A 22,914-nucleotide genomic window follows, 5' to 3' on the forward strand; every position below is an offset into this window, starting at 1 on the left:
AAAAGGTTGAGGGGTCATTAAGGCACTGGAGAAACCTAAGATTATTTCCTTGGCAGGCCATCTAAGTATTTTTATTCGTTTCTTTAAGTGGCTGTTCTGAACAGGACACAGCTTTCTCCTTTCTTCAGCCCACTTCACTTGGAAGGTGAAGATGCTGTATTTTTGGGCTGAAGTGAAACCTCAGCTTGTGACCAAGTCTGAAGCTTTAGCAGCAACTGCCCTTTAGCAGAAGGTGACATTACGCCTACATCTATGCCTCACTTTGTTCCACACCTTCCTCTTGTCTGGCATCTCATAAAACCAATGTGATACTTAGGACACAGCTGAAAAGAGAACAGCGATTCTTCAGACTGCCCGCTTTCTTGCTGACTCAGCCAACTGGGCGCTCAGCTAATTTCTGCAGTGCCTTTGAAGCTTCCTCGCAGTGGAGCTGAGGGAATACTTTTAATTGATTAGAGCCTCCCACAAAGCCAAAGGTAATTTGTCAGTTCTCAGATGAGCTCTTCTAAAGATTGTGTTTTCTGGTGGTAGAGATAAATTGGCGTTAGTGCGGGATGGGTCCTCCATCACTCCTACTGCATCAGTCACACACAGATAAACTGGTCTCTGGGAAGAACAACTCCCTCCTCTGCATGAGAGTGCAGCAGTTGCGAGTGAAGCCAAATGCCATTGATTTAAAAGGAAAGCAGAGCTGAAAGGGTCAGCAACCTCTGGCTTGGAAAATCTGGATTTGAGTTTCAAGGCATGAGACAAAGTTGAAAGACTGAAACAGACTGACTTCAAAGGGGAAAACAATATCATGAGAGCAAATTATATTCTTTATCACATGGTATACTCTCTTTTGGTGAAGAATAGCTTAATTTTATATTATGCTTAACTTCAAAGAGACACTGACAGGTAAAACAGACAAAAAGATAACGATGGTTCTGTAGGGGAAAGACTAGCTGGTACAACCTGACGGCAGTGATGCTTGACTATACAAAACTAGGAATGTGAGCTGGACCACACATTGCAATTAGGGGATGTAATAATAGAAATAAAACTTGAAAAGCTTAAGAGGATGCTGAAGGCTACAAAAGTGTAAAAACTGAATACATAAAAATGAAAGTTTTGGATGGATACTTTTTCTCTGTTAAAATAAAACCTGAACAAGTGTGTGATTTAGTGTCTTTTATGTCATAAAGACAATGTGGGAAGCAGGCTAACTATCCAGAAGAACAAATCAAAATTACTTCATACATTTGTTAAAATATACCCCAAAATGTAAGTCAAACATCTTTTCTCCACGTGCAAATGTGCTTTCAGATGTTCAACTTTATTTTAATTAATGTTTTCCAATATGCAGCAGGTTCCTAATGATCAGAATAGGCAAGAACAGTGTTTATAGAAGGAACCTGGATTGCTTAGAAAATACTGAGAACTTTGTATAATACAAGCCAAACAATGGATACACCATAAATGTATTTAAATTATAATAATAAAAATAAAAGACACTTATCCAGAACCTACTTTCAATATATTGTGCTTGTTTTAAAAATGATTTTACCTTTCCTAACATCCATGTGAAATATACGTGTGCACAACAGCAGAGTGCACAACAGCTGACACTGGATAAGGAAAAGGGATTGTGGAAATCTTTCTGCAGATTTTAATACACTTTGGATTAGGCCCTTTAAGAGTAACTACGTTATGTGACAGGGGCATTTGCCTTTGGAACCTCAGGCTGGGTCAAGTAATTGCATCTGGGAAATACAGTTTCTGCTTCTTCCCAGGTCTTTTGTGGTCATGTTTTTGGAAGATCGATTTTGACAGTACTCATTTAAATGTTTCCTTACTTCATAGTAAAAGCAGGATGAAAATGGCCCACAGAAGTCTCAGGAGTAATTTATAAATTCAATCAGAGAGAGAAATCTAAACTGGACCCTTTCTACTATGTACTTACAGGAAGGTAATCTTGCCAACACTCAGGAATACATTTTACGTCTTTCTCAGTACATTGCACAGTCTTGTACTTTATACTTTTTAAGACGATAGAGCCATAAGGAGTGGGACTATTCTTAGAAAAAAATCTAAGATGATCTATTCCCATAACCCTAGGACCCATGAACATATTTTCAGAACAGCACTGATCATCACAAATTTTGTGGAGAAGAAATGTCTGCATCCAGTGACACAGACAGTGTTATACAGTGAGGCCATATATTACAGTCCACACACTCACTACCTTTGTTTTGCTAGAAATGAGCATGTGGAGAGTATATTTAACTATCATATCTCAACAATACTGACTGGCAGCAGCTACCTTATGACACTCATCTTTCCATGATGCTTTATTAAACAGATTTCCCAAACTATTTCACCTATGAATCAGTATCATAGGGTCTGGAAAATAGGTGTAATGAAATAGCAACAGTTTGAGAGATCCTACAGCAGGACTGAAAATAGGGGTCATTTACAGCAGTGGCTGAAGTGGATAGAGTAAGAATCCATGTGTACAAAATATGCTAGCAGCATTCAGTTGTATCTGACATTAGTCCCCTGTGCTCATGTACTCATTACTTTCTTGCAGATAACAATTTCCCTCATCACAAATACTGGCCTTTTAGTAATACAATATGCCATCATCAACTCTCTCATCCTTTATCAAGCAGTGTATTTTCATATGATTTATATGCACACATTTCTTACAATGACAACTGGCATCAAGATAAAGGCAGACAAACAAAATCTATCGCAAAGCAGAAGAACCACCTCTTTGCTTGATATTTCATTAATAAGTAATGCACAGTTGCATTACTCATGTCTCAAAATAACACAGTCACCAAACACAACTGAGTGTGGACTGACAAAATCCTCACCTCACAGTGGAACAGTGGACTTTCACCTTCTATTTTCAAAGGATGCCTATTGTGTATATTGCCTCAAGACTCAACAGATTCAACAGAGAGAAAACAAAATGTATCCCTCCAACTTGTCTTTCAGATCCAGTTCTTTACATATTAGATTTGGACCACACTCTATTTTATACCCAATAATCAATATAGTGCATATGCCAATATCCCCAAGATAACATAATTTTAATTTGCAACCCTTGCATTACAGCTACTACAAACAAAATAAGACCAGCAAAGAAGTAAACAAAATGGACCTGTTAAGACAGACCTTGTATAGTTAGTAAGAAGCCTGGACTGGCTTGGGCTGGGAGGGAGGAAGGAAGAATAGCGCATTGCCCCAGCTCAGTGTGCCCAAAGCTTTAACTAACTGAAGGAAAAGTTAAAACGTTTCAATGCCTTTCTTCACTGTGTAATCACAGTTACCTAAATCAGAAAATGTGCAGTCAACAAGGTCTACAATCCCTGTAAGACTCAAAGCTTCCCTAAACTGGAACACTAGAAGTTAACAAAGTTAGACCATCTCTAATACTGCTATACTAACCAATGCTTAGGTCATTGGCCTGGAAAGTCCAATTCACAGAATGACAAGTACTAACTTGGAATTCACATCTCTCTTTTTTAGAACTTTTCCTGATAATATCAGTGCTAACTACTACAAATATTACTATAGTGGCATTACAGTTCTGTTTATAAACACTTCTCTTTCAACAGTGTATTCTCGGTAATCAAATCAGCATAACTATTCTCTGTTTTAATGCAATACCCTTCTATTAGGACTGGTGTGGCATACCAACCCTCTCAGAAATGTGTTAAAAAGTAGGTAAATATTTTTGCTCCCATAGCTGTTCCCGTGGAGCTGTTCCAGGCCCTCACTCTCCATGCTGGCAAGGTTAACAATTCACTGCTTTTCACTTTGTTTCATAAATGACAGGCCCATCAATTTATTTGATTTTATTAAAGCCCTGCAAGGGTAAATTTTCCCAGTTTCTGTTCCTGTTAGTGAATATGTGTGTTAAGATTTGCACTCTGTCTTCCAGATGTTTTACAGGTGTCACGTATAAGACATTGGTAATTCCTTATCTCTACAGGCAATGCCAGAGAATGTATCTTATGAATGTGCCTTTTTAGATGCGTTAGATATCTGGTTTGAAATAATCCTGTGACCCCCAATAAAGCCCAGGTTTGACATGCCCCCCCACCCGCCCTTGTAATTATTACTACTGATTATCAGTAACACTCCACACTACCACATTTAATCCCATTTCTGTTTTTCTAATCTTCCAGATTTTCCTGTTTGATATTCTGAGCATACTCAGTCATGGCTATCCCATCATCATATTGATACAGTTCTATCTCTGTGATTAGTGTCATTATTAACAGCATTAGAAACCAGTCTGTAAGGAATTCTGTAAATCTCATGTCTTTCACTCTGCTTTCTTGCCTATGCTGCCATATTGTCACATTCTTCCAGTAAACTGATGTAAGGCAATGATCATGAATAAAACACTGTATCTTGCATCTGTAGAAGTAATTTATATGAAATAGTGCAAAAGGTACAAATTTTTGTCAGAATGTCATAGACCCCTGGTGAATGATATGGGTCAACAGGAAAGATTAAGTATCTTCAGCTGCTTACAAAAGGTGCAACTCACATATAAACGCATTCACATTAGCAACAAATCCAAATCAAATAAATAACTGCTGGAAATTATATAACCATTTGCTAAATAAATCCATACCCATCCAGCTAAACTGGCAACATACAGGCAAATTTTAGGCAGTTATTTAAATTCTTTCCATCAAAATTCTCAGTTTAAATATTCATTATTGCCTTGACAGTTTTATGTTTCATCCTACAATGATACACCAACATCCACACACACAGAAATATCACGAAGAGAGGACTCCTATCAGACTTCTAATATCCTCCTACTAACCTTCGGTGGTTTAAAAGGATAGTCCGGTGAAAAGGTAATGTCAAGGAAGAAAACTCCACCTTCATATACAGACCCTGGAGGCCCCAGTATAGTTGACCTCCATTCATAAATGTTGTCTCCTTTGGGTCCAGCACTACAATAGAAAACAAAAATACAACATAATAACTACACACAATCAAGAATATACTCCATCAATTATACTCTACTGGTAGTACCGCTGGTTTTGCAAGTTAAAAGTGTGTATTTTTTTATCACTACAACTTAAAATTGTGTATCACATTTATTAAGTTAGCCTTGGGTAAAACATGTAACTGGTATCCTAAGCTCTATCAGTGAAGTGATATATTCAGCCAGGAAGAATTATTAAAATCACATTATAAATTATTCAAATAAGCACAGAAAAATTCCCAACTGAATCATCTCAAATATTTTAGTGGGCAGATGTAAAGTAGTTACAGTGCAAGGATAACAGAGACTTTGCTGAGATGTCTTGTGACTGTCCTGACTCAAAAGCTATCCTATTTTCCCCTACCTCTTCATCCACCTACTTCATCAGTCAGTAGCAGTGTAATTACACACATTATTATACAGCACAGACTGTACTAAAGACTGAGCAGGGTGCAAATAACCTTGCAGATGTACTTTCTAAGTTATTAATCCAGTCTCTACCACAGAAGGGTGCTTTTCTCTGCAAATGTTACCCTATATGAAAAATATTATAAACAGGAAGCAGGTTAAGATGTTACAGATTCACAGAATTGTTAGGGTTGGAAGGGAACTCTGGAGATCATCTACTTCAACCATTAAATTCAATGTCCTTGTTAGAAAACACAGTACTGAAACAACATTACAAGATATCACAAACTATAACCCTGTATGTGAAACAAGAAAAATCTCTCACCCACATGGTCCATTCCTGAGGGAAAAAAAAATATCAAAACCTAATAAAAGTTCTTGGGCATGACTCGTCCAAAAGCCACCACAGCCTCCTTTCATACAACATAATGCCTGTCTATAGAAGTACGTATGTTACTCAGGACGGCCTCTTTAGGAATATGAAGGCTTTTTTTCAGTACATAGCCTGCTGGTATCAGTCACTGACAGATGACTTGAATTTTACTTAGGATCAATCAGGATGATAACTTCTAGATACCTGATTAATAGTTTGAGAGGAAGTTGGTGCTGGTGTATATTTCAAATAACTTATGTGGTATTGTCTTAAGGCATTTCTTGTGAAACAATTCTTACTATGTTTGCAATAAAGATTTCCACAGCAGGCAGGGGTTTGTGAAATAACCGTATGTGCAGAACAGATGAAAGCTCTTGGCTATGCTCCATGCCTCACAATGTACCCAATTATTATATGACATCATGTCATGTTTACTGCTTAACTATTTATTTTTTTCACTGAAAGTTAATAAAACCCTCTTTCACCTGAAATTCCTTGGGCTCCCTTCATTAAAACTTCTGACTGCATGATTCCCTGCATACAACTGCGTGACGGTGTACTTCATTAGTCATGGTACCTACATCAATTTTCTATAGTAGCTGTTAATGCTGCTTGGCTTACCAAACTATGTGGCTTCTTAACAAAAATGGGTTACAAAGACTATAACATTATGGAACTTTCATTTTCTATCAGCCATAGTAACAAAATAGCAACTGTTTTAAAGATAAAAAATGCCTTTTTAAGTGTTACAATAGCAGAAGTGTTGCTATCTATATATCCACAGTGTCTGTAATACATCAGGTTGTGAGCTGCCAAACAAATTTAATTTACCCAGTTCTCAGTTTGCATTAACCTTTGAATGATAAAGCACAGCTGAGACTGCTGTAAGAAATAAACCAGAGAATGAATAATTAAAAACACCTCCACTCCCTTTAGAAAGACCAATCCCGAATCAACAGGGAAGGTTTAATTGTGACTGAACTAGGCATTAAGGGTCTAATTGAACTCTTTATAAGCCCAAACAAATGTGGTTCTGCATCAGTGCTATGGTATACAAGGTTCACAGAAAATAGAACCCTTACAAAAAAAAATCAGGCAATTAGTTCAAATACAAAAGACAAGAAGCAGGGGCAGTCTACATCTTGCATAAAAAAAGCACCCATAATGCATCAAGGAAATCCTTTCCCATTTTCTGCAGAAAAATATTCTAATACTTGGAGAAGCAATGACACAGCTGATACCAGCAGGTTAAAATAGAAGTGATATAAATGTTGATCCCAGAGAAATGGTTGGAAACAGCAAGTAACAAAAGCAAGCCCTGTCTTTTTTAGACCTTGTTTAGCCACGAAGCAATGGCTGGGCCCTTTTTGGGTTTGAGCGAGGCTCACTTTTTGATTTGAACATTCTCTGATAGTGTCATTTTCATAATGTATATTATTTTTATTTGTTTTGTCTATTTATTTAATTGCATTAACATTTTAAATGAGCAGTTATTAATTAGAATAGTTGGAAAATGCTCCATCTGCTAGTTGAACTGTTTCGGCACGTCCAGCTACAAGCCCAGTCTGATCACATTCTGAGGATGCTGATTAACATTAATTGAAGGTTTTCTTTGCAAATGAGAGATGAAGCTTTATTAAGTATTATTATTAATTTGAAGAATAGCTCAAATTGTATGTAGTGCGGGAAGACTGCTGTTACCAACGTTGCCAGTTAGCGTACTTGCTGGCAGCAAGGCTGTTGAGCCAATGCAAAATGCCAATCCATGTGCACAGGCAACGGCTGGTATTAAGTGCAACAGCATACACAAGTGTAATGCTTTTTCACTTGAACATTAATAATACAAACAGTTTGACAGGTGTATATCTTTGTTTTTCTTCTTTCCTAATTGTTAAGCCTTTTATTTATCCATATTATTGGCAACCAGAACAACGGCTCATCAGGCTTCACCAGAGAAAATTCCCATTATGTGCAAGACCTAAGCCAGAGCCTTATTCTATAGGGTTGTAATGCAAGAGGATTTAATTGCCCTTCTCCTACGTGGATATCTGCTCAGCACACTGAAGCCCAAACAGTTTACATTCAGTATGGTTTATATTCCAGCTCTATTAATGTTATGGGCAACCAAATGACAGATCTCAAAGAAAGCAAACCAAACATGCCTGAAGTTCTGTTATCTTTGGAAGGACAGATTGAGATGTGCACCCACTCGGCAAAGGGCAGACTGAATCTGTCTTGAGCAAAACTGACCCAGGGCCAGAGAATACTCATGCTGTCTGCTACTAACCTACTGCTAAATCCATCAGCTTCAGGGAGGAAATGACAGTGGCTGTGGCAGCTTCAGGTGGAAGTGGCAGAACTGTAAGGATAAGGTGGTTAGAAGGACAGATCTGCTGTCAGAGCAGCACCACAGCCTCCCAGTTTGAGCCCTGATGTTAAAACTTGGTGACTGCAGGATGAAGCAATCAAGGAACCCAATGAGAAGCACAGGGTACTCCCTGTTTTCCTGTGTTATCTCCTAGGTGGAATTTGTAACATAAGGCCAAGGAGGTGCAGCTGAGCATAAAGGCCCTGCAGACTTGAAGTTAACAATGGATTGTCAAGAGCTAGCTTTTTGCTGTTATTATTTCCTATAGTTCTCGAGACACTCCACAGAATACCCTATTTTAGCCACTGGGGAGGCTTTGCTTGCTGGAAGACCTGGGAGGAACATAGCAGCCTTCCTCCTCTTCCAGAATGACATCAATATGGGCTTAGGAAATTCAGGACAAAGGAGTCAAAACATGTAAAGTTGTCTCCTCCTTATTTCACTTTCCTTTGCCTCTCCTGATATATTTTACTTCTGCCACTGCTTCCCACAAGCCTACTTGGAGGTGAAATGTTTGTACATCAGTTACAGTTAGTACCAAAATACTTTAAATGCTGCTCTAACTGAATTCATTTTATTTTAAATGCTTAATGCACTGAATATTTTCTAGTCCCTCAACAAATTATAGGCAGGCAGACTTGAAAGTAGTGCAGCCAAAAAGTGCTTGTCCAGTACAATACATTACAAACATCAAGCTTTCCCTGCAGTTAGAATATCCTAAAGTATTAAATTTAAAATAGTGTATTTGGAGAGTTGTATGAAAACAACAGCATCTATGTGACATACCACCATGAGAACTTGTCTGGAGAAGTTATGAAAGTACAGCTGATCTTTAGTTTTGTCAGAGCTGTGATTTGTACACGAATTTATTTAATTTCCAGAGAATAACTAAAAAAAAAAAAGGTAAATACAAAAGGTAAAAAAATATTCCCTTGTCTATCAAGTAGACCTATGGAATAAATTAGTAAAAATAATGTTATTATTTTCTAATCTAACTTATATTTCTTGATAAAGGGTCATATGCATCCCCAGTGCCTATAACTGGAGGCAGCATAACCTCACAGTTTGTTTCTAATGATGTAGAAAATGAAAACTAGTTCTATGCCTCCCCTCCCATTCTTGGTCTCTCAGTCTTACTGGTATCCACCTATAAAGGTGTAACTACCCTTTAACACAAGGGAAAGGTAGTCCTGTAGCACAAACCAAAGAAGTAAGATAAGGAATTGTAACTTAAATTTCCTTTTTGATCCAACACATGAATGATGTGTTGGCGAGAGTGATCAGGCCAAATAAAAAAGGAACGTGAGATGGTTGGGAGGCTTTCCTATTCCTCAGGACTCAGAAAGAAATGGAAAGATTCTTCTGGACTAGGTGAATTTAAGTTCATTTTTATCCTCATCCTTTATAACATGGTAGGATAAAGCAGGAGCAGGACATTATACTAATATACTACACATTCCATGGCATTGTCTATGGCATTTCATTCTTAATACTGAATTGTTTAATCTGAATTGCCTCAGCAGACAGAACTGGGGTTCCCCTGGCCCTAAGTGCAGTCCATGGAGGATACAGTCTCAACTACCTTTGGTAACGTGACAGCGAAAGAAGAGGGATACATTCAAGTTTCTTCCTTTCCTTTTATTACATGGAGACTTTACCTAACTGTTTAAGAGATTTCTCTGAGGAGAACAGCTCACCACAAAATTATCTCTGTTTACAAGTATTACAAGTCAGTTTCTTGCAATCCCACTTCTCACACATCTAACAGTTATGCTGCAGCAGATCCTGCCTCTAGCTGTCCTCTGTTAATGCCTCTGGGAAGCCACTTGCCCAGAGGTCACAGTGGATACAAAAGTACTGGAAGACTGGTAAAATAATTTAAGAGCGCAGCTGTTGAGGGAAGAGTATGGATGTGACAACACAAAAGACTGCAGATTCAGCTTTCAGTGAGACACATCTCTTGAGAAGCTCATACGAAGCCTCATTAAAATAAACCCAGTATATACCTCTGCTCTCTGTTTTGAACTTGGTGCCATTACTGAAACTGGTCCTAAGCAAAAATGTTGCTTTGGAATATATCGTATCTCGTGGCTGTCCCCTTGCTTGGGAACAAGCTGATGAGACCAGCAGTGGGACTATGCTGGCAAAGTGGACGGATAACCTCAATTTGAGAAGTCACCAGGTGCTATGCTGATGCTAACATCACCAGGTGACAGACCAACCTGCACACCCAGCCCAGCCCCATTTAACACAATGCAGAAATAGTGCCATTGGGAAGCATTGGCATCACAGCCACTGCTTTATGTCTTTGGCCTTGGAATGGATACACAGTGCCAGCAGCACTGGTTATGTGTTGAATTTCTTCTGCTCTTCTCCCAGCTCTCTCTTCTCTCCATTCTGGAAGCACACCTGATCCATCACCTCTTGGGCCTTTACCCTTTCTCTTCCTTTTTTACTGACAATCCTTCTTCATAGAACCTGTATTTTCTATTTTCTGCTTGAGGGTGGTTTCTCTCCAACCCCTTCTCTGTATGGTGATAATTCATTGCTCTTTCATTATAGTGGAGCCTTTCTCCCTTTGGGTACATGCAGATCCTCCTTCCCCTAACATGCCCTTTCTTTTTTGCTCATCAACAGCCACCAACACATCCTCCTATTTTTCAACTTTCTCCAGAAAGGAGGGGGTGGAAAATGGTGCAGGGGAATTTTATTACAGTACAGCAGTTACTCATTTTGTTTCTTTCCTTCCCTGTTGCCCCTCTTCGGGGATGTAGTAAATGAAGAGCAAGCAGAGAGGGGGTGCCAGAGCAACAGTGGTGTATTGAAGGGACAGGGAGTCACAGCTGCCTGCCCAGATGCTACAGTGATATCAGTAGCTACTTTTATAAATGTATGTAATAAACAGTTGCCACAGCAGCCAAAGGAATACGTTTCTACAAAACAAAAACAAAGAGAGCAGTGAGCATTGAGACTGCCTGTGGCAATGGACACAGTTGTATGGTTAATAACACCTCTGCTACGAATAACATTAGCAGGCTAGTCTCCAAGCAGTAAAATCAAAGAACAATTAAAGAAATAAACCTCTTTAGAATTAGAGGTAAGTGCTTACTTCCGCTATAATATTGATGATATAAACTCTCATAAAGGAATAAACCATCCAGAAATTTGTACCTTTGAAGTGCATAACCTTTTCTTAATCTCTGTTTTTCCTGAAAATCTGCTGAACACTCCATCTCAATTCCTTCCTCTTGATGGTGCAAAAAGTGTCTTTATTAAAATGCTGGAACACGCTCATAGTTCTTACAAGTTATAATCTAGACCAAAGCTAGAAATTTTTCAGCATTTAATTTGAGGCCCAAGAGATCTGAATTACTCTAAGAAAATTAACAAAATATATACATTTTTAAAGAGATGCTAATTTTACTTTAAATACGTGCTATATGTCATGAAAATCTTGCCTTTCCATGCTCTAACAATCTAACACTCAAATTTGGGTCTATGCTAGATCCAGTATTTTTGGTCAACCTGCAATATTACTCGGAATTTATGTGTTAAGTGTGTTGGAATATCAATATAACTGGAGGAAGTAAGAAAGGTTCTTGAGTAGGTGTCTTTCATAAGGCATAATTATTCATACTGGAAACTGAGGGTGAAGTGACTGGACCACTTGTCACTCAGAAAGGCTTTGACAGAACGAGAAACTTCAGACAAATCCTGTATACCACTTAGTTTCCATTACAGCAAGAGAATTCAGCTGAAAAATTTGGGACAGACTTTCTTACAGCTCTTCCAGTTTTTTGATTGAGACCATCTTTTAATCAGAAACTTAACAAAAGGGTGCTTTTAGGCAAGCAGTAAGAGGAGGAGGATATTAAGACATTTTTCAAACTTATGCTACAATTCCTTCAAAGTTGTTATATCCTGCTTTTATCGAGTGCTTTTTATGGAAGCCAGTTACCACGTTCATCTACACGACGGAACCAATGTGTTTGTGGTAAACATGATTGGAAGAATATTTAGGAAAACTGATCCCAATGAACTGTCAAAGGAGCAGTAATGTATTACAGGATAACACTAGATACTGTTTTTTGTGCTCATTGAGCACTTGAACTCAGTATGGTATGGCATTTTTTTTACTGTCAGTCTTTAGTTTTAGCAAGGTGTTGTAGAGGTCCATTTAACACCCAAAGCAATATGCAGTTTAACTCTGGGGCTTCCTGCCACTTTATTTCTTGCAACAAACTCACAGCACACCAGGCCAGTGTGCCAAGTCTGTTTGAGGAATATCCTTTTTTCCTTCTGATTGATTTTCTCTGCTTTCCCGTCACTGGAGCCATTAAAAATTTTTGGCTGAAGCTTTCTTGTTTTAAAAATTAGTAAGTTTTGGCCACAGTAAAAATACCAAATAGATCCACGCCAATATCACTTAGTTGATTTTATTATTCACTTCTAAACAATACCACAAAAAATTATTAAAAGTATCCTAGCACTTTAGCAGACTGGTATTATTCAAAGAGTACTTTGATGCTTTTATTCTTTAAGGTCCTGTCTTCAGAGCATTTCTGAGATAGCAGCCATCATGGAGAGAACTGCTTCTTAATGCACAAAATAGTTATTTATATTATACTATCTACAGCAATTTATTCATTGCAAACGCCATTACACAGTGTATGATCACAGCATGCTGAGTATTCACAATGAGATTTTAAAAATGGCAATTTTGTTAAGTATTCTCCACTTTGTTCAGCTGAAGAAAATTACATAAAACCCTTCACAAGAAGCCTTTCCTTTTCAGCACAGGAAACAACCGTTTGCCTCCTATTACACATCTATAGGCTCGGCTCCCTTTTGACACATCTTTTGTTTCTTTTTCTTTTAAAGTAATACCAACTTTAGTTCCAGCGTTTTTACAGTCCAGAAATGGACTGTATAGTTTAAATAAGACAAAATATTTAACAGTCTGATTTGTCTGTACGCTAAATTATATCAAGCATGATTTGTAGCTATATTTTAGCAAAGGAGGAAACACAAGTAACTAGGAACAAAAAACACTACAAAAAAAAAAAAAAAAGATAGACTGTCCTGGGACCTTCCAATATGACCTCCAATCCTGCAGTCTGCCAAGTGATATTATTTCCATGTTAATCCTAATTTGCTTTTCCTTGGGTTTCTTTTTCCTTTCCCAGGATTGCCATTTATTTTTCAGACTGTAACTACCTTTTAATTTCACAATATTTCCCCTTTCCCAAAACAGCTGTAATTTACTCTTCTACCATTGCTAAGTGAAACAGACACGCAACAGTGGGGTGGCACCATCAGGCACTATATTTTTAAATCCTAAATCTAATTTAAAAGGCTGAGATGACTGAGTGCAGACAGATAGTACAGAAACCCCATAGCAGCTGGAAGATTTAAGAAGTATAGTAAGAAAGAAAGTATTCTTTAAAATAGCATAGACTTTTTAGTTTCTGTGGAAACCTCAAGAGGGAGTGCAGGACAGAGAGGTAGACAGGGCTAAAGCAGACCAGCTCCAACAGACTAGAAAGGCTTGTCATGGGTGGGTGCAATATACTGTAAGCTTTAGATCTGAAATCCATTTGACATGTTAATTTTATCACTTCTAAAAACCAATTCCAAACTCCTGCTCATCATCAGAAATTATGAAAAAAATAAAAAAAAATAAAAAAACCAACCCGAAACCAACCACCAAACCCAAACAAAGAAAACCCTCAAACCATGCACAATGTATTAGCAGTGGACAGATCAGCTGAACTCTGGCTCATGTCTCCTTCACTTTCTGAGGGACTAACGATTTCATGTAAGGATTTTTTTAAAGTCTTAACCAAAAAAGACCTCTACAGTAACTTACTTTAAGAAATATTAGTGTAAAGATATTCTGCAATAGTTGGCTATTTCAGTAATTGAGAATGACTTATACAGGATTATTTCTAATACATGTACACACACATTTTATGATCATTATGAATGTTATAAGTAAGGCAGTAATATTTTTTCAATGACTGCATATTCTCCTCAGAAAGCTGGTTTTCCATATAACCAGTAGCCATTTTATCTTTCCCCTACTTGGAAATGATTTATCCAACTGCCTATAAAAAGGTTTGATTTGCTCAAGACTGTCCTCTTCAATAATCCTGACTTCAGGCACTTGTTTAAACCGGAGCCTGGAAATTTTGAAACCTTATGGAAAAAAAATAATTGGAGATTGGAGGGGCTCAATTCCGAGATTTCCTTTTGTGATGTTTTAGGGTCTTTAGCTTCTACACAAGCTGCTTGTAAAGCTGTCTCAAAATATTGAGGGCAATTAATGAGAAGAAAATTTAAAGAAGTTAGTATTTACAGAGAGAGGTACCTCAAACATACAAGAAAGCTGTGTAACCAGCAAGTCTGTTCTCTCCATCCTGTAAAAAGAGGAACAGGCTTGAATACAGATTATCCTCTTTTCAGTGTGACATTCACACATGCTTACATGTGAAATGCCTGCTTACACAAGGAAACAACTCCGTATTATGGCAGAGATTGACTAACATGATGTTAAACACGTTATAAAACAAGTCATTTCCTCCTGAGTAAACAAGCCTATAAAGCCAGCAGGCACAGAAAAAGGAAATTTGATTCTGAAATCCATATACTTCAAAAGCAGATTCCTTTTATTTAGTCAGTTTAGTTAAGAGGCGGTCTTATTTCTCCAGGTATCTGGTAAACAGAAGAAAACACAAGTGGAAATTACTGGCAAATGGACACATTTTCACAGCCTTTTTTCTTCATTTGAGATAATTTTCTTACTTCAAATATGGAGACCAGTCATAGGTCTGAGTTGAAAGAGACCTTAAAATGTTTCGACTTTTGATTGAGACTGATTACCCTCATTGCAGGCTACATTCTGACTTCTCCAAAGAAAACACCATTTATAGGTAATTGTCTTTGCACTGTCTGTGAGGACTGAACAATTCATACCACTTGACTGACTGGATGAAATAAACGGAGATCTGGCAAATTCTTGAGGAGTGTTTATGTGAGAATGTGGTTTCTTCTACTGGAATAGAATATTGTTAAGATTTTTTAACATACTCCTTCTCTGGATCCATGGAAGGGTAAATACAAAATAGAACATACTTAAATTTCTCATTTTTCTACTGTCATGATCTTCTCCTAGGATCTTTTGGGAGAGTTTCTGTGACTGAGGTTAGGAAGAGGCTTATGAAGAACCAAGCTTTCTGTTCCAAGGTTGCTGGAAATCAACTCAAAGTCAGACCTGAAGTTACCAAGTCAGCTTGCTAAAACAGTCCCAGAATGTGATTATGCCACAGACTTCAGTATGAGAATGGGGCTGTTTTAATGTGCTTTCCACTAAAGGTGACAACTGAGGCTACATTCTTCTAAATATACAGACCTCCCCTGTGCTCCCAGGATCTGGACTTCTGATTAGAGACTCCTTCCCTATGAATGGCTTAGTTTCCTTCCTTGCTTTATTCAAGAGCATTAGGATGAAAAGATGGAAAGTAGTCCTGGGAAAGACGATGGCAAAACTGGTTCAAGAAAAGAAGGACTTTTCACTTGTCAACTGAAAGTCATAATGAAAGTGTATGGCTGGAAGAAGTCCTCAACCTCTTTCTCATGATGGGAAGGCAAATAACCAATGTGTAGGTACCTGCCTGTGAAAGCAGTCATCAGTTTGGAGCTGGAGTTAGAGAACTTGGAGCTCCATAAAATCCCTCTCAAGGTTTCAAGTGAGACTTCCACTGCTGTAAGTCTCACACATGACCTACTCTAGAAATGATGTCTTGTCTAATTAGAATTGACATTTCTAATTAGCAAGCAAGAACCATCATTCTAACCTTTATGTCATAATCAGTGTCTCTGTCATACAAGAATGAAACTTCACATATTTATATAAGACTTGTTTTTGTTTGGTTTTTTTTTTTTTTTTTGTTAAAATCACAGTGTACGTTCCCTATATCCAGAAATAATACCAGCAACTGTTGAAATTGCCATTACAATTTCCTTGGCAACAACACTTGCAATCCTGACTCACACAGATGTTTTTTACATTATAAAAATTACTTTTGTGCTATTTTCTTTCCTATTTTCAGTTCCAGCTCATGTCCTTGGTTCAGCTGCCGTTGATACCTTCTCTCATCATTGTTTATTCACTTGCAATATTACTGGTTGTGTGCATTAAGTGACAAATGGCCAGTGCTTGAGTCAGAGCTATCACCATGAGGAAAACCACAGAATGCTACACTAGTCGTGCTGATATTCACAACGCAAAACTAACATGTAGCTTAACCCATGAACGCTAGACTTATATTGCTTATCTTTATCATGCATTACTGCTTATCTTTATTATCCTAATCAATGTGTGTTTAAGTCTTGTATATTCAAAGCATACAGCTGGAGCAAATGGCTATGAGCTACAGAAATGTTCCTCTTGTGGTGTCTGGGTTCAGCGCTAGCCTAGATGGCTTTTGTTCAAATTGCTCATATTTGGAGGCTCTTCGGCGGTCTGCATCTAATGAATAGGTTTTTTTACGAGTCCATTTCTTAGTGGACAAATGTCCTAAGTCGTAAGAATAGCACTGCTGATTGCAGCCTTGCTGGCAATGCTGACTGGATGGAGGAGGAAATACTCTTCAGCTGCATGTGTTAGCCCTTGGTTGAGGGCCTGAGAATGCTGTGGGAACACATGCCAGGCAGCTGCCTGTCTTATCTTATTTGAAGGTTAATTAGGAATATATCTGCTAATTGCTGTAATGATCAGTTAGGTACTCTTCAAAAACACCATATTCAGTGTTTTAAAAGAAAAAAAGTCTTGTTTTTTACTTATGAAGAGGAAAGGCATGGTGGAGATATTTCAAGCCATATTACTGTTTAATAACATGGGTATGAGCAAGCTCAGCAATGGCTCACCTGTAGTGCTTGTGATAATTTAGCAGAAGTCAATTCACCTGAGAAAGATTAAAATATACCAATTTATGTATTAAGAGGAAGAAAGTGTTCCTCTGTTGAATCATACTAAATCACAACAGTGTGCGTATGTACTCTTGTCACAGTTTCTGTACTTCTACTGGTTCTTATGCCTTCAAAATAATCTTTTTCAAAATTAATGCACTTGCCAATTGTATAATTCTGGAAGTGTGAGCATCTGTTTCCTCACAACTGTATGCATAGCCTTTTGAAGAAAATGTTGTTTATTAATAGTAATCTGTTTTTATAGCTTCACAATTTCTTAGATAATAGGGTAAAACACAATTTTCCTTTCATATTCTCTGCATACTGAAGAGACAGATGCAATTGCTAGAGACTACTTATGCTGAGGGCAAAACTTAGAACTGCTTAATGTGACTTAATGACTAAAAAATGTGTATCATTTATAGATGACATCTTGTACTCTGCTAAGATATTATTATGGTCAATGAGTACTCTTCCCTGATGGTTAGTAAAAGGATTTGGAATTATATCTGCTTTTATTTTACTTATTCAAGTAGACACACTAAAAGCAACTGAGCTAACCACGAGTAACAAAAATAGGGTTTAGTCTTTGCTCCTTATCTTTTTGTACACAGAGGCTCACATATAACAATATATACTGAAACAGAACTGAGAGAAAGCGGGAAAACCCGAGGACTGAAGAAAGGCTATTTTACAGCTACATAGACATGTAAACACCTCCAGGAATTCTGCTTAATAAGGCCAACTACTTTCAGCTATCACTCCACCGCCCGTGACAATCTTTGCATGAAAGCATTGCTTTCTCCCCCAGGCAGCACTATCAAGTTAGTACAGTTCCCTCAAAATACATAAATGCTGTATTTAAAGCTAAATGCATAGCATATGGAGGACTGGAGCTGTGCTTGGGTGAGCACCTCCTCACCCTCTGAAGGCACTCGGGCATGCCAACAAACATCCCTACAAAATGTGGCAAATATGTTAGGGAAAATGTCAGAATACAGAAATTTCCTGTAGATTTTAACACAAGTCAAGAGACACTCTTGTGTAACAGAGACACACCACAGGGTCTACAACTGATCTTGAATTACTTCAAGACACGATGTACACAAGGAAGTAGTCAACTTGGCAGTGTTTAATACATGAGCAGTGTTTCCCCTATGGGATACATTACTTTGCTTTTCTTAAAGATACAGAAGGGATTTACATGTTACTTTATCAAACTAGGTGTATTGAACCCCAGCGCAGAAAAGCTGAGTGACTGGGAACTTTGCCAGTTTTCCTGGGAAGCAAAGGCTCAATTCTGTGCACTCAAGAGTTGATCTGGTGTTCGGTGATGCCAGAGATAAAATACCACTGACTTCAGTACATTAAAATGCACAAAAAAGAGCACTTACGAGCCACTTTTAAGCACATAAAATGTGCATGTAGTTGTGCTCGCAGTTTTAAAACCTCTCATTTTTAGCGAGTCTTGTTAAAAAAATAATCTCGCATGTGCAATTGTACATTCAAATTTATGTTGACCTACTTTAAATTGTTTTTGGTTTATTGTGTTAGGAAACATATTCTAAAAGTGTACCTTCAGAGGATCAAAAAAGCCCCAAATATTCAAAAGCAAAAAGTGGTGGATGGTGGTGTGGTCCCTTTGATCAGGGTTTTTCCATTACAGCAATATTTTAGAATCACACAAAAATACGAACTGAATTTGTCACTTGACTTCTATTCCTATCATTTCTGCGGGGGTCTGAGATTGTGCAGAACAATTTCAATAGAATTCTCTGACATTCAGAACTGAAATGTCAGTTCCTGTGTGAAACAAGAGAACGCAGTAATTTGGGAAGTGTATTAAACTGTTTGACAAAACTAGATTTATTACATTTTTCATGTACACTCCTCCATGAGTTAATATTCCCTATTTAAAGAATATTTCTATTTTCATTTGCATTTTTACACTTATTTTCAAGTAATTTTATCACTAGCAGAGATTATTGTTGGGTTCAGGGCTCAAACTGAAAAAAATTGGAATGCTTAGACATGAATATTTTCTCTGTAGAGGTAAAAGGTCAAACAGAGTGGCACTAGACACAACAAAATGAATCAGTAAACTGAAGGAAAGATAATCAGTCTGGCTTCAACGTTAACTTTCTGTTAGTTACTATAGGGTTTTTGGGTTTGTTTTTTTAGCCCTCTAACAGTGTGCCCATCCAGTGCTCCTTGCTGTCCTACCCCAGCAGAAACTATCTAAATAAAACCAACGTCTAACATTCATACCCTCTTTCAGAAACCCATCCTGCACTGCAGCAAGTCCCTCCTAAAAAGTCCAGAGCATAGAAATACCCTTTTTGTTGAAAATCAGGAAACTGAGGTTCTGGCCAATGGAAAGCTAAATTAAATTTATCTTCCTCATAAACACGATTGTGTGAATAAGGGGTGTTCACAAACGTGAGTGGCCAGCTGCCTCCTCGGATGTGACAGTAAATACTGTGTTTAAATACAGAATCATAATATTTACAAATAGAAATTACACACAGTGTGTCTTTTAAAACATTTGCCATTGTCCAGAGGTTTGTGTGGTAAACAAACCACCCTAAACAGTGGGAAGTAAAAATGGTTTAAAAATAATCTTTTCTTTTTTGCAAATGAAGCAGTATTATTAGCAACACCAAGAGCTACTACTCTCGTGCTGATGCTGATGTCCTATTTTATTTCTCTGACTTTAACTTCATAAACCAAATAAATCTATTTTACTTCACAAATAGAGCAAAGCCTTCAAAAAAACCAACTTTTTTCTTGCTCTGCAAGCTTTGGAGAATTTATCTAAAAACCTGCAACACTCAGAAGCCCATACATCTTATTTTATTTAATACTGATGTCTGAACTTTCATGCATTTCCACAAAATGACAGGAGAGATTTAGTGAAATTTAGATGACACTGCCACAAATAGAATTTCAATTTATGGTTACCAATATAGGCAAATTAGGATCTCCCAGCATTGTGAATTAGAGGTTTTGTACTGACATACCTCTTGTCCAAAAAATATGATACATTTTTCATCCTTTTTCACCTCTGTTTCCCTATAATAGCCACAAGTATTTTTCATTTGTGGGCAATAAAACATTACCGTTATTCATTACATATGGCACTGGCATACTTGTTATAGCTACTGAGTGTACATTTCAGTACCAAAATACATTTCTCAGTTTAATATGCTACTAATGAATCAAATAAAACTCAAATAATTTGGGCTTCAACTGATACTTTATTCCCCCCCCATCACATCATGAGCAGAAGTGGTCTTGTACCTCTTACTCCATGTTCAGGCGGTTGCGGTGAAACTCACCATAATATTCTTGCTCTGTTCGTAATTCCAAATTTCAGAAAATGCATTTACATGCCTACTGGTATTACTTTTTCAGGGGAGGTTCTGTTATGCTAGCCACCAATGATGCCCAAAAATATACAGCTCAAAATGCATATTCAAATATGGATCCAAAACTATATTTTTTAGCATTTTAAACAGAAGACTTTGCTTTGTTAAAATACTTCACACAACGTTTTCATCAGAGACTGACCAAGCAACCCCTGACTGGGGAGTGGGGACGGGCAGCTGTTCCCTTGCTGAATAGATTTTCACACCCTTTGACATCCCATGCCTGCAATGTTCTTCATTCAGTCAATAACATTACTTATACAGGCACACAGAAGGAAAAAGAGAAAGGTTCAGAGCAATGCCCAGTGCTCTGCTGTGAGGCTTCCCACTGCCATCAAGGAGAAGTCCTGGACTCTAGGTATTAGGGAATAAAGTTACTTCTCTGCAGTCACACATAGTTCAGCTTGCAGTCATTGCTCTACAATATTTAAAACTTAATGACATGTTGCTGCAAATAATTCTGCCTGGTGATGCCAATGAAAATATTCACAGTACTATAAAAGGGAGTCGTTAGTTATCTTCAGGTCTCACAAAATGTTAGGACCTAGTACCAAAAATGCATATAGATGTGAACAACGTTTTGTGCACATAAAGCTACTTAAGGACACGAGCTTCTCAGACCCATGCTTCAAGCTGCAGCCTCCAGGTTTTGACACAAAGTGAAAAGTTGCATTCAGGGAATTGAAATACATTTCTTTTAAAGCACTATTTTTCAGCCAGTGCACTACCAGAAGGCATTAGTAAGCAAAACCTATTGCGTTCTGTTCAGCAATGAGTAGTCTGTTACCCAAGGATGGAATATTTCAGAACGAATCCTAAGAGTTTCGTGTTGGATTTTCAGAGGGCGCTGTTGCTGTTTTTGAGGACAAAGCATGAGATCAGTACCCATAACAGGCACAGAATACAAGGCAATGTTATCAGGGGAACATTACAATCAGGTTTTCATCTGTTCAGCCAGGATGTCCTGTGTTGAACATCTCTGTCTGCTGCACCTCACAACAGTGGGAGACAGTTTTTAGAGCCTGAGGTGAAGGGACCTAACCTCCTCACCACAACACCTTAGTATGCTAGGGGCTGTCTGTTGTAGTTGACTCTTTTAACTATGGAAATAGGTTCAGCCTTATTGCATCAGATCCTGCAGGGAGAAGAAAATGAGAAAACAGACTGTGATACCTCTAATGAGTAGAATACTTCAGCACATATTCAGCCAGATTCACTGATTATAACAATCTATTTACTCTAGACTGGGCGAGCAAAATCTCTGTCGATGGGTAGAATAAACACTATTTAGAGTGGAACCATTTGTAATGTGCTTTAACTGGCAATTTTCTCTTAATGAATAATATAACATCTTTCATACAAGGATTCAGCTGCTCTGTGATTTTTTTTGTTCCTGTATTAAGAGATAGGAAAACTGATGCACAGAATAAATTCTCTTAATAACAGAGCTTGGAATAATACACCCATTATCACAAGGATCACACTTATCTTCTATAACTTCATGAATGCAACCAGAGCAACAAAGTAATGTAAAACACCCACATACTTAAAATCGACATCTTTGCTTCAGAACAGATGGCAATATAAAATATGAATTAAGAGAAACTTCACATAAATTAAGGAAACAACTTCTTTTGAATAGTAGAAGATACCTGACTGTTTAAGAACTGTGTTTGCACTTATAATGTTTCTTCTGCATAAAGGTATGGCCATGTAGTTCAGTCACCAACAAGAGATCAGATATGTTTTTGTAGGCCACAGTGGTCTGCAAACAAGGCAGATTTGACAACTCCAAAATCTCACCAAGTCTTTCTTTCCAAGGAACAGCTGAAGGAGTTCTGCACAAGGTTAATGTGTTCCAGGTAGGTACCTGGAGTTACCAAAAGGTAACTTGAAATGATGAAGCCCAACTGACTGGGTGCATCCGGGAGCTGGAACATACTCTCACACAAAACCACTGGGTGTTGATAAGGTGAGTGTCGTGGTTTAATCCCAGGCTTAAACCACCATGGGTGATTTATATTGGTAGCTATGCTATATAAAGTAACTGGAAAGTCTCAAATGATGTTTTAATTCTTTATCTTTTAAAATGGCTTTTATAGACCCTTTTTTTCTTTTTTTTTTTTTTTTTCCCTCACAAATTGGGTACTCCCTATTCCTCAACAGTCCGTACTAAACAAATATTTTAATTAATAACATAGTGGGATTGGGTGCACCCTCTGCAACTCTGTGGATAGAACTGAGTTAGTGGTGCAGTTGATATACTTGAGGGAAGGGATGCCATCAAGAGGGACCTTGAGAGGCTTGAAGGATGGCCCCGTGTGAACCTCATGAAGTTCAACAAGGTCAAGTGGAAGGTCCTGAACCT

General features: G+C 37.8%; 1 protein-coding gene across 1 annotated transcript in view; it reads right to left on the reverse strand.

Moving 5' to 3' along the window:
• The window catches only part of LOC133217319 (ubiquitin-conjugating enzyme E2 E2), a 208,814-nt gene that overhangs the window by 33,166 nt on the left and 152,734 nt on the right, over positions 1-22,914 (reverse strand). Inside the window, exon 4 of the mRNA XM_061362715.1 lies at positions 4,832-4,964. Coding sequence (XP_061218699.1) covers positions 4,832-4,964 — 133 coding nt within the window. The remainder of the gene's footprint in view (positions 1-4,831; positions 4,965-22,914) is intronic.

Source organism: Neopsephotus bourkii, unplaced genomic scaffold, assembly GCF_033783945.1.
Source record: "Neopsephotus bourkii isolate Nb327-2 ecotype Australia unplaced genomic scaffold, CSIRO-AGI_Nbou_v1 NB_1132, whole genome shotgun sequence".
Classification (NCBI taxonomy): Eukaryota; Metazoa; Chordata; class Aves; order Psittaciformes; family Psittacidae; genus Neopsephotus; species Neopsephotus bourkii.